The sequence below is a fragment of the Eretmochelys imbricata genome, chromosome 2 (assembly GCF_965152235.1).
Source record: "Eretmochelys imbricata isolate rEreImb1 chromosome 2, rEreImb1.hap1, whole genome shotgun sequence".
Taxonomy (NCBI): Eukaryota; Metazoa; Chordata; order Testudines; family Cheloniidae; genus Eretmochelys; species Eretmochelys imbricata.
This window is the reverse complement of record NC_135573.1, coordinates 198,487,370-198,500,580: the sequence shown is the minus strand read 5'-3', so window position 1 is coordinate 198,500,580 and position 13,211 is coordinate 198,487,370. Positions and strand designations below refer to the sequence as shown.

The 13,211-nt window shown below is 41.1% G+C and overlaps 1 protein-coding gene across 3 annotated transcripts in view; it reads left to right on the top strand.

Moving 5' to 3' along the window:
- Nucleotides 1–13,211, top strand: part of RARB (retinoic acid receptor beta) — a 307,841-nt gene that overhangs the window by 289,180 nt on the left and 5,450 nt on the right. For 2 of the 3 annotated variants that reach the window (XM_077811262.1, XM_077811263.1), the window contains exons 5-7: nucleotides 32–208; nucleotides 10,637–10,841; nucleotides 12,491–12,649. In XM_077811262.1, coding sequence (XP_077667388.1) covers nucleotides 32–208; nucleotides 10,637–10,841; nucleotides 12,491–12,649 — 541 coding nt within the window. The remainder of the gene's footprint in view (nucleotides 1–31; nucleotides 209–10,636; nucleotides 10,842–12,490; nucleotides 12,650–13,211) is intronic. The other variant, XM_077811264.1, reaches the window with a different exon arrangement.

Sequence of the window (13,211 nt, the reverse complement as noted above, 5' to 3'; positions counted from 1 at the left end):
GCTGATTTATGATGCCTTCTCTTCTTTCCAGAACTCTAGCGCAGACCATCGGGTTCGACTGGACCTTGGGCTTTGGGACAAATTCAGTGAACTTGCTACAAAGTGCATTATTAAAATAGTGGAATTTGCAAAACGATTGCCTGGCTTTACAAGTTTGACCATTGCAGATCAGATCACTCTGCTTAAAGCAGCCTGCCTGGACATCTTGGTATGTATCTGTACCTTACAATCTATTGTTGCATTACAGATGTATTTTATACTGCATTGTGTTGCAGACAGAAGTCATTAGTGAGATAGAACCAGGTTTTGTGACAGTTCTACTGGTGCAAATGAATCAATGGGATAGTTAGAGAGCAGACATTAGTGCATACATACAGATATATTACTTAGAATGCTCTTACCCTTTTAGAAACCTTCGTCACCAGTAACGTGGCAATGGATAATGTGAGAGAAGAGAAGGGAAAATAAAGGTTACCCTTTCAAAGCATGGAATCTGTCCTCAAGCTCTGTTGATTTTAGCCTGGCTGCACGAAGAGCAGAATTTGGCCCTATGTATCTACTCGAATGTGTTTAAATTGTGGTGAAAACAATTTGTTCCTCCCCCTCCCCCGTTGTTAATGTGAAACTGAGGTTTCATTATGAACACTACACTTACGGGTCTACGTAGGGGATGCCTAGAAAGACAGTTCACTATATAATAGCCTTGGGATGGCTTGTACCTCTGATGACATGGATGTGATAAAAGAGTACAATGAATAAACCACAATTAGAGGACTTCAGGAGCTCAGACATAGGTTAGGGGTTTGTTACAGGAGTGGGTGGGTGAGATTCTGTGGCCTGCGTTGTGCAGGAGGTCAGACTAGATGATCATAATGGTCCCTTCTGACCTTAAAGTCCATGATTCTATGATAAATCTTTAGATCAAGATTTTCCCAAGTTGTCATGATGGAATCTGCTGAACCTAAAGGTGGAAGCAGGTGCAGAGCCAACCCTTAAATGCACCATATGTCAATACAGAAAACTTCTGGTAGTGCTAAAATTCACTATAGAGAAGTACTTTCAAATTAACACCATTAAATTTTAGCAAAATGCCAAGTTGAATTTTAAAATCAAATGTGAGGGAGTATACTCAAGAGCAGGGAACTGGACCAATAGAACTTTGGGGTTTGATTCCTGACTCTGCAACGATTTTCACTTTGTCTGTTCGGGCAAGTCACTTACCTTCCCTTGGTCTCAGTTTCCCCATCTGGCAAACGGGGGTAACAACACTGACCTAATGTTCTTCAACAGAGCACAGTGAGGATGAATTATTATTTTGCAGAGAGATCAGAGATCCTCAGATGAAAGGTGGTCTATAAATGCAAATGAACTATTCTATACTATTCACTATAGTAATTCATAATAAAACTGAAATTGCGACAAGAACAAAATGTGTTTTGGGGAAAAATAATGATCTTTCCAGCTGGTTTTCTGATAAGCAGAACTATTCTTGTCTTTAGTAAACCCCAAAGTGTATGCAATGCCTCCATGGTCCTGAAAAGCCTTCTGTTGGATGGCTATACTGTATGTATTTTGTTTGGCCTCAGCCAGGAGTTTATCCTAGAGAATTTTCAGTTAAAGTAATTAATCATGGAATCCCTAACAAATGCACAACTTCAAATGAAATCATATTGAGGGGAATATTAACTGCTCTGACCTTTTCTTCTTGTTTTGTCAAAAGCCGTTTTGAAGGATCTCTTCTAGGTGACATTGATATATGGGAGAAACAGAGGGAGAGAGATTATTCTCTGGCTCATAAAAAAGGGAAAGTTGAGGTTTCCCTACAGTTTCCAAGATTCACCTCTCATTGGCCCCTTGCTTATAGGCTTTCATTCATACTGGACTGTCTCGTCGTTATTGTGTGTGGTCTCTCCACAAGGCAGAACCATTTATTCCCAACTGCATGCCTGTCGTTGTTAGCACTGTTATGATAAGACCCAGCTAAGTTCTTCTTACACCAGAAGGCATACAGTAATTTATAAAGTATGACATGTCTCAAGCGTATTCTGCCTGAGTTATGGGTAGAGAATTGATTTATAATTGTGAAGTTGAAGTGACAAATAGTTAATATATTGCTGCAGAACGGTATGGGGAGAGTATACGTATCTTAATTTTTCACCCCTGAACCTTAGCTCTTAAGATGCCTCCCTTCTATTTGGGGCCTCTCATTCCATAGGAACGCTCATCAGCTGTAATTCTGATTGGTTAAAATCCAAATGTTAACTCTGCCTCAGCATTGAATGCTATCTTAGCTTTGAGGATATGCTTGCTCTCTATTTTGTGTCTCTCTCTAATGGCTATACTAGTTGCACATATTCCTTAGGTTTCTGTAGGTTATTAAAATTTTAAAAATTGTGAGGTGTAGACTTTGTAGCTGGTGCTTTATCTTAAATTTTCAAATACTCCTAGCTTATGGACAAAGTGACTGAGTGAAAATTGATTTGGCAGATTTTACAAAAATATAAGTGGTCTTTATCTTAGTAATAGCAAAATGATTGATGTTTAACTCTGCAAATACATAGCAAAGACTGATTCTTGAGAAAGTGATGCACCATATCACAGAAAATATGGCAACCTTCAAGCCATACTTCAAAAGTTTATCAAAGCACGTCCCTCCGCATTATCTGCCCACCTTTCCTCTGCTCCTCTCAAAAAGGGAAAGCAGCAAAACTGCACGTGAGTTACAGCAAAAAACTTAAATTACCAATAAAGGGAAAAAAACCTGAAATTTGTCAAAAATAAGCTAAGGCTTCTATATAGTGGAGAGACATAACTTTTTCTTTTGACATTTATGCAGGTTTTATGTGACTATTTTATGTGCTGCTTAAAAAGAAGAAAAAGACAATTACCATAACAACCACAGAATCATGTGGCACATCTTCTGTCTGTGAAATGCCCAGCACATTAACTAAACCTGCGCTACCTGTATCTAATCTGACTAGGAATGCAATTACATATTTTTGTTTAAGTTAAATGTCAGTAATTTTAGCAATGTATTCATAATGCATGTTTTTTTCCTGCAATAGTCTATTTCCCATAATTATAAGGATGTATTTCAAACCCTTTATTTGGTTTTACATTTGTACACAGAATGCGCACTCTATGCACAAATGCGGCACATACATATGCATGATGCGTACATACCACACGTACTACATGAACATTGCACTTACATGTACACACCACACAGTGCCTGTGCGTGCATATTGCTGAGATCATAATGCACACACACTGAAGCACCACACATGTATTGCTCCCACACACGCATACCACATGCACTCTCACAGCTATTTCTTTCCTTGTTTTGTGAAGAGGGGAAATGAATCTTGCTGGGGGCCTAAGGGAATGGTGCATGCTGAAGGCAGCTGGAGGGCATGCCTGATGTGTCAATTCCTCTCATGACACCATTTTTGTTTCTGCCTTGGGAACTCAGCAAATGGTGTCTACTGTTACTTGTCTAATGTGGACATGGGCATGTTTTCACAGCTGGAATAGACCTGCATTCTAATGGGGGGACATATAGTGTTGAAATATACACGCTAATCTGGTCAGCTAAAACAATAAAGGTTTTGTAGGGTGCTCATCACAAACTCAGATCCAGTAAGAATTTCAGGTGTTGTGATTGATGTAATCTCCTCCTCATGTCTAGAAGCCACTCCTCCATAATTGTATTCCTCCACTTCGCTACTGCTTTTGACACTATGGACCATCCACTTGGTCTCTTCCTGGGGCTTCTGTGATTTGTATGTTTCCTGGCTCTTCTCTTACCTTCCCAGGTGCTCTTTCCCAGTTGCTTTTGGCAGATTCTCCTCTTTCTCCACCCCCCTCTCTCGGTTGGGGTTCCACCAGCTCTCTGTGCTGGGACCATGACTTTTTTCTCCTCTTCACTTATGCTCCTGGTGGAGCTTCCTCTCCCATGGGTCTCTATTCTCACCTCCCTATTAAGGAGTGTCGAATCTGTTGTTATCTATGTGTGGGCAGTGTGCATCTCATTCAGTCTCTTACTCCCTGCCACATCTTTCTGTCTTTCCTGTATCACTTCTTGGATTCCCCACTGCTTCCACAGACTAAACAGATGAAAAACATATCCTCACAACTTTCTGCATGACGTTTCCCCAGCCTAGTGAACGGGCTGTTTTTTGCTCCTCTCTATACAGCTAGACTGACTGACTCCAGGATAGTCCCGTGTCTGGAGCAGCCTGTCCTAAACATGCCAGTCTTCCTTCTACATTCAGTTCAGCAGGATATGGTGTGTTTTTTCCTGCATCAATGGTGGTGTGCCCTCCCAGGGGAAGGAGGGAGGAAGAGCCTGATTTGTGGCACTGGATTCCCCAATCTGAGGTGAACTTGTTCAACTTCTCCTGCCACCAGCCTCTGAAAAACTTATTTTATGGGAAAACAGAACAGTATTGCCCTATATATTCTCACATGCTGACACAACCTCATGTAAGTGCAAATAATTACGTGTGTGGATACACACACTAGTTATGAGCCAGGGAGTCCTTCCCAGGCAGCTCTACCTCTGAACAGACAAGGATGTGCTGCCTGGGCATATGGAAGTTTCCTTGAAGTTTCTGCCATTTACTAAACTCTGCATGCCCCTCTGCTCCTAGAAAATTGGTGAACTCTGCAGGAGTGTTTGTCCGGCTGCTCTCTGGTTCTACAGGCAGGGTATATACCCTGCAGGCCTCAAGAGCCATGGATACTGGGACACACCAGATCTGGGAAGCCTTTTAACTGCAGGGCCAGAAGGATGCTTCACCCTGGAAACATGCCCTTCAGTTCTGTGGAACTTTCAGGAGTGCAGGATTGCCATGTGTGGCCACCTCCTTCCACAATGGAAATTCGTCCCCCACCCTGTCCTGACGAGTAGGGGATGCTGCCACTTCTCAGGTTTGGGTCACTAGGCAGGAGGAGATTAGAAGCAGTAGGCTCACAATGCACACTATCCTGCGGTTGCTAATCCTTTTCTGTGGGCTGGGGGCTTCCTCTTCCCTGGCCCTCCACTGATTCTTGTTTTGAGGCAGGCTGAGACCTCCTGTTATTCTTTGGGTACTCCAGGGAAAAGGGGTTTTCTAGTCCATCACCTTGCTGCCACTGCTGCCTCCATGTTGGATTGACCAGGAAGAAGGGGACCACAGCTAGACTCTGATTTTCTTCCTCCCTGGCCTGCTGCCACTCTTTAGGTTGCCCTACCATAGCCACCAGCCAAGCAGTTGGGCCCATGTGGGACCCTCACCACCAACCTGAGAGCAGTAAACCCTGTGGGGGTGCTGTGGTCCATTCCCTGTGGAGACTCCTGCCCAAGTAGCACATGTAGGTGGTGCCACTAGGAATGGAGCTGTGGAGGTCAGGGACCCACGTTTTTTTTTTTTTACATGCCTAGGGTCCCAGTTTGCCTTGGTTCAGCCCTGATAACATGAGTTCTGCCCAGGGTTCCTTTAGAGTTTATAAATTATCAGCCTTGTGGACTTCATATGGTAACTAACTACCACTGTGAACTCTTAAAATCCTTTATACCCTGGCAGTTTGACTGTGGCTATGAACTTCATAAAATCCATCCAGTGTGGGCTGTGGAATTCTTTTAAACTCAGAAAAATTATAGCGAATAATGCCAAGCTTTGGCGAACAGTTAGAAGCATCTGTCCTCACTGAGAATGTCATAATTTAAGCCAAATCTGAAGCCAAGACTTGTAGAGATAAAATGCTACTAAAAATAAAAAGAATTCAGAAATCTTTGCGGAAGTGACTGCTTCTTATTTTACAAGTCGCCATTTTTGGATTTCTTCTCTGCTTATCCACAAATTAACAGAAAAATTCCACACAAATTGGTTTAATGTTGGCAAAGTTAGTAGAGAAAAGGTTTGTTGAAAAATTGGTCACAGCCTTAAAAATGGAGAGATTACTGTCACTTCATAGTTCTGTCTATTGTTGTCTGTAGGTGAGAAGGAAAGTTCAATCTGTCTTCATTCCTTTGGTACAAGAAGTAAGAATTTCTCAGCTCTAATCCCTAAAATTATCATTCTTATTTTGCGTGTTGTAAAACCCATGCAGTGACACTAAGAAGACACTAAGGCATTCTTGTGTGCAAAATAATAGGTGCAAACTGACAATTATTTGGACATGCCACTGCTGGATTTTTGCGAGAGCACCTGCTGTGGCTTCTGTTTCCAGGAATTCGAACTGTCTATCAAACCGGTTAAAAAAAGTGAAGACAATATTATTGAAAGAAAGTCAAGACTGCCTTTATAAATCTGTTTAAAAGAGACTGCTTAACAGCAGTGAGAGCTTTGTAAATTTAGCTTTCTGAATGTGTTCCTTTTCCTTTTGTGTAACATGTTATTTTGCTATTCGTTCTTCCTTCATGAGGAATCCAGATATTTGAAGATAAAAATATTCCTTAAAACAAAGGATGCTTTAATCCTTTGCATAAGAACTTTATTTGTGGCTGCAAGTGGCGTTTCACTGCAGTGTGACAATTAAAACACTTGGCTGCACTCCGGAATCTAAACAATATTAAAGACGTTAGGGGAGGATGTTTCTAGACAGTGGTTCAGCTTAAAACAAAAATATCAGTGTATCTGTTGCTCTTCAGTGTACTGATATTCCCCGTTTGTTCTGCAATGAATCTAAACTTGATATTTACTTGACAAAGGAGTTTGCTTAAGAAAGGGCTTAGTAATGATTATGTAAGGCCATTGTGTTTTACCGTTCTGCACGAAGGGAACAAGTTCAAAATGTTTTAGTTGACCTGTCCCATGGAGACACTTGAAAGAAATCTGGAAACTGATTGCTCCAGTCAAGTTCAGGTGCACTGCAGAAGAGAGACATCCAGGCTTCTGCTGTGCCAGTGTTTTAGTGCCCCTTCTCTGTCACATGGTCAACAGCACTGCTGACAAAGGCATCTCCATGGCCAGCCATTCTGGCAAAAATTGGGTGCATAATGCTCTACTGGTGCGCCTCCCTGGCACCTCTGATGGAAGCTGTCATGTAGACAGTGTTCAGGTATTTTTAGCACTGTGTCATTTAACCCCACTGTGAGTCCCACCCGTATGCATTATTGAGGAAGAATGGGGGTGGGGGCGTGAATGGTACTAGCATAAAGGTCTCTACACTTGGGCTATGGCTTAATTTTGCAAATTATCTTGCAACTTCAAATTAAAAAGAACTGAAATCTAAGAATTGCCAGTCAGAAAGTTGGAAATCTGACCAGCATTGGCTACTGTCATATTGGAATACCACTGTTGTCACTGTGGTTCTCACAGCGAAGGAGTTACACCCCTAGAGGTTTTATAGAAGGAGGCTCGGTGTTCCCAAATAGCACCAACAGAGGAGTACACTAGACAACTTGGACAGGGTTCTCCAGCTCTGAGTTCCATGATAGAAGAAGCAAACCAAATCACATTGTTCACAACAAACAGCATGCTCTGCTAAGCGATAGATGTTTGTTTTCTCTACAGTCCACTGGGTTAAAGTGTATCAAGATTCTTGCTCCTTCAGCAGTTCATTTTATCTCTTCTTTTATTATAATTTTTAAAAAATGATTTAAGAAAACAAATCATTGACAAATAAGCTGCAGGAAACTGTGGGGTCCCTAAAGTGCAAAACATGGTATTATAAATTCATGGGGAATGAAAGTGGCAGAGATGCTTTGCCCACTTTTACTTATTGGCAATATAAGTGTGTAGTTTGTTAATATCTGCTAATAATCCTGAAATATACATTGGGCTAGTACCCATTCTTCTGTAAAGATTCAGGACATCTGACCTACCAACACTGTCTTAAACAAGAACATTTATGCTGGAGGTCATTTGTGGGTACAAAGTGTTAGAAGTGCCATGAATTAATCAGAATTGTTCATGTTGCTACCAGTTATATTTGCCTCTTTTGATCATTGATTAAAAAGGAATTTTGAGAGCATATTCTAATTCAAAGAAAAATATATTTAATTCTGACACACACATCCCCTCAGCCCAAATTCTTAATACTTTGATGTATGCCCAGACTATGGGCTAAGACAGAAAATAGGGGAGGTGCCTTATACAGAAATATACCATATTAGGGCTTTTACAGGAGGTTTATAAAGAGAGAGAAAAGCTTCCCTGTAGGTCTCTTAAATGCCATTCCCTTTGATTCTCCTCCCCTCTCATTTGGAACATTGTTGCCAGGCAAAGATGAAAGAACCAACCGCAGATTGGTCAGCAGCCAAGTATTTGAGGGCTTCTGAGTAAGAGCTTCTGTAGCTATAGAAATAATTAAAATTCTCTCTGTGTTAGGTTGTATTTGTGTAAATCTTTTTTTGTTGAGTCTCTTAAACAAAGTAAGCTAGCTGAACAGGAAATAGATGGAGTCAAACCCTGATAAAATAGCATTGTGAAGGCAAAGAATATGAATGTGAGCTTAGCCAGCTAATCAATTATATTTTTGTGTGTTCTTTCAAAGTAAAACCTGAAATTTTATAAACTGTTTTTCACCATATGTAACCTGAATGTATGTGATGGGCTGTGTCAGTTTTACTTATATCCTTGTACCCATGTTCTTCATTAACTCAACAACTGTATAAATTAATCCATGCCATCCAGGAAACCTTTACATATAATGGTTTTGTCTTAATTGGCATAAGAGTTCTTTCTATCTCTTAAGAAATGCCTGGCACCTACGTACTGAATGCATCACTGTGGTACCATAGAGCTTCCCCTGGCAACGCTTACTAATCGAATGCAGAGCATTCTAAATGTGTTATCTGTGCATTTTCCCCGCTATGTCGAGTCCTCCCCATCCTATAATGGAACGTTCTACTTTGCTGAGGGTCAGGCCTGACTGGCTTTACACACACGAGTAAACCTACTGAAATCTACGCTGCCTCAACTCGTAAAACAATGTAAGATGCTTTCAACGGCAGGAAAAGGAATCTCTTCCCCAGCCAACAGGGTTCCCAGTGTTCTGATTGCTGAACAGGACCAAGTAAAGGAGCAGGCTGTAACTTAGAACAGGCAGAAAATATTATAAACGAAGAAGAAGAAGTTGGGCCGGCTCTGCAGACAGTCTGTCACAAGCTCGGAAGTGAGTTCCCAGGCTGGCAAAGGAAAGGAGCAGTTGCAGAGGTGTTAAACTCAGCCACTGGGGGATGGAGAATTTTTTGTGTTGATCTCTAGAGATCCTCCTACCAGCTTGAGGGAGTGGGTGCTGGTGTGCCTTCAAGACCAGGAAGAGTCACCAGGACAGAAGGTCTTTGAGGGCAAGGGATGTGAAGGGGGAAAAACTGGGATAACTTTAGTCTCTGTGGGGCTGTGTCCTTACACACCAAGAGAAAAATGAAATAGCATAGGTTCAGATCCTTCCCCCATTAAAGTCAGAGGCAAAAATCCCACTGACTTGAAATGGAGGCATGAGCAAGCTCAGAGGCGTGTGCGTCTGTCGCAAAGCTTTATGGGAACGGAGATATTTAGATCAACAAAAGATGAAAAGCACACATAATCAAAATACAGTACTGTATCAGATTATGATTTTTCACTGAAGTGACCACCCAAAACTAGAATGCTCTCAAATGTGAGCCTCACACCCAGTTGCATGCTGTCAGGAAACAGTAGTGAAATGCAGTATTTGTTACAGGTGAAAAATGCTTTTATGCTTCAATAGAACTATCCCCTCTGTGCTGCCTGCTCACTTACTAGCTACCAGCCCTCACCATCTCCCAGGAAGTGCAGCAATCTCAGAGAGGTGTAGGGACCAGAGCGATGGTGGAAGAACACTTCAGAATGTATTGGGTACTGATTAAAAGTGTATTGTTCTGCGATCTGTTCATTTGAAAAATCACAACTGTGAATTTGCCTTTGCTTCTTTACGTGTCCTACCACTCCCAGTTAGGCCCTCTTCCGACTAGATCTGCTGACTCCTACAGAGCTGATTGTGTACAGATGGTAGCACAGTCCCGTTTGCTATGAAGTCTGCCTCTGGTCCCTGCAGTTCCACTCAGTTCTGTTACTTCTCTGACGCACATGCAGAGGGGACAGGCTCAGGAAAGTTTTTGTATTTCCTTATTCATAATATTTTTGAGACTTTACTCGGAATTGGAGCAGTTATATAGAACAGATCCACAAAAATCACTAAAATGTGTGTAAGCCCAAACACATGGCTGGTGTGCTGTTACTGATAGGACCAAGGACTGTATGTTAGGGGCTAGAGTTACAAGGAAACACCACTGTAGATTTAGACTGATAGTGGGTACTAGCGGCTTGTTGTGTATCTATCAGGATAATGTTCACGACTTACACAAACCTGGGGAACAGAAGTCTTGTGATCATTTTGGCTAAATGGGAGTTCATGGGAGAAGTTGACTGGCCTAGAAAATGGCCAACTTTTTAAACATTTAGCAGAGAGAAGACTGAGCATTTTCAGTTTGTCTCCATGCACTTTGTAATAATGAATTCTGGCAGCAATAGCATAAATCTCAACTTTATGTAATCAATATTTTGGGCTCTGTGTACTGTGGCCTCAGGAGTAGTTTGCTGTGTCACAAAAGCTGTCTGGACTCTTCATGACAAATCTTTTCTCGGATGAACATACCAAATTTCATTCTTTTTCCCTCCTCCCACAGATCCTTAGAATTTGCACAAGATACACACCAGAGCAAGACACTATGACATTTTCAGATGGCCTTACCCTAAACCGAACTCAGATGCACAATGCTGGATTTGGTCCACTAACTGACCTTGTGTTCACATTTGCCAACCAACTCCTGCCTTTGGAAATGGATGACACAGAAACAGGCCTACTTAGTGCCATCTGCTTAATTTGTGGAGGTATTGTACAGCGTGAACTTGGATACTTTAAAAACAAATCCATTAGGATCTCGCCTTTCTTAATAATTTACATTGCTAAAATATATAATAATTAGATATTTAAATAATAGATATTTAAATAAATATAGTATATATTTATTATATATAGATAGATAGATCTATGTAATATATTAATTTCTATATGCAAGTTACATTCAGGGCTTTTCATTTGGCCAAAGTTTGTACTCCTTATACAAGTAAAATTGTCATGGAAATCAGTCAGCTAGATCACTGGGAATTTTACCTCAGAGAGGAATGCAGGATTTATCCCATTGGGTCTTTTTTTTTTTTTTATTGTAAACTGTATATGGTATTATGTACACACAATTTCTTTTGTACAAGAGGGATTTTTAATTTTTTTATCCCACTGCTGTCCATAAATGTGTGTGCACATACACGTGGGTGTGTGTACACACACCCACACATATATAGACAGAGAGATCCTGGGCTCAATCCGCCTTTCCAAAATTGTCGTTATGAACAAGATTTTACTCCAACAAATACACCAGTGGTGCTGACTTGATTTCTTGGGTTTGATCATGACTTATGTAAACAGACACTCGCAAGTTAAACTCTAGTCAATTTCAGAAAGTTGTTTCAGCTGCACCTGAGTGTCTCTGCTGAATTTTACTGCTCTTTTTAAAATAATGCTTTTCTTTCACCTTTTACTGTGCAAAACTCTGACACAAGCAGGAGAAACTGACCTAAATTCGAAGTAGACGCTTAGGTGCTGTCAAATGCGCATAGCAAGCAACTTTGTTCTCTCTAATTTCTTTCAGCTATAATACTCTTAGGCGTTACCCACAGCAATAGCTAGCCAAAAATGTAGAGACAGAAGTGTGATTGTTAAACTAGTGGTATACCTTTAATATAACTTTTATTTAAATATTTTTCTAAGCATAACCCATCGGAATAACTGGGTTTCTTAATGTGAGACATCAGCATTGGTTTCAGAGTAACAGCCGTGTTAGTCTGTATTCGCAAAATGAAAAGGAGTACTTGTGGCACCTTAGAGACTAAATAAATAAATAAATAAACAAATAAATTGGTTAGTCTCTAAGGTGCCACAAGTCCTCTTTTTCTATCAGCATTAGTGTGAGTGGCAAATCAGAACCCTGAATGTTTCCAATGACATTTGTTGTAGTTCGGGCTAGTGCTGCCATCTGCTGATAGGCAAAGGTAATTGACTTGCTCGTGGAACTCCTGATCCAATAACCAAATGTGGCCTTTTAACTTAGTTGAGTCTCATTATAAAAATAAACACAAACAAAATTAATTTCAAAATGTTACATTTAGCATCATGCTCATCCCCTGGGGTGGGAGAGACAGGAAGCAAGGTAGTAAGGGTTTTGCATTGCTCGTATTGTAATGCCTCCAAGTAACTGAGGAACAGCATGGGTAAGATAGGAGGAGACTCCCAGCTTGTTCTCTTCCGGCAGAAGGATGATGACCGAAAGAAGAGACACAGAGGGGTGGGCGTGAAAGAGGAATGAACTAAAAATCGGGAGACCTACAGAGTTTCATTCAAGAACACGGAGGAACCTCTTGTTGTTTGAAGGTTGTGAAAAACATTAGATTTATACCAATGGCAAAATTTTTATTCTCTCCAGACCGCCAGGACCTTGAAGAACCAGCAAAAGTGGATAAGCTACAGGAGCCATTGCTGGAAGCACTGAAAATTTATATCAGAAAGAGACGACCCAACAAGCCTCACATGTTTCCAAAGATCTTAATGAAAATCACAGATCTTCGCAGTATCAGTGCGAAAGGTACGGTGTGCGGTGGCCTCTTCACCATCACAGTGTCAGGAGACAGCTGGCATGTAGAACTGGATTTATGCAAAAACAAAACCCACCCTCTTTTATTTTTCTTTGCTGGGAAATCTTTGTTTAATTCTTTTTATCTATGTTTGTATCGCACCCCCCTGTAGATATGCACCGTGCTTTAACAGCACCATGCCGTGTATACAGAAAATGAGATTTTGGGCAAAGATGGGTTAGGAATGAAATTATGCATCACCAGGAACTGTCTTACCAGTTATTTTAACATCAGAATCAACCTCTGAATTGGCCTTTGTTAATCTTCTTTTGTACGCAACGTGTGGTTGATATTTGGTGGTCAGCCATCTAACTGCTGCATCGAGGGTGACAAGATGTTGCAGTCCCCCTCCAGTCTTCTAATTGTGCACTCTCTTCACCACGTTTGATCACCTGCATTGCTGCCCTGTAGTTGAACTCTGAAGATTGGGCTGAGCCAAATTTCTGCATTGTGGTGAGCACTCTGTGACACTCGAGTCTAGGATCTGAGTCCAAGGTTGCAAACAGGTGGATG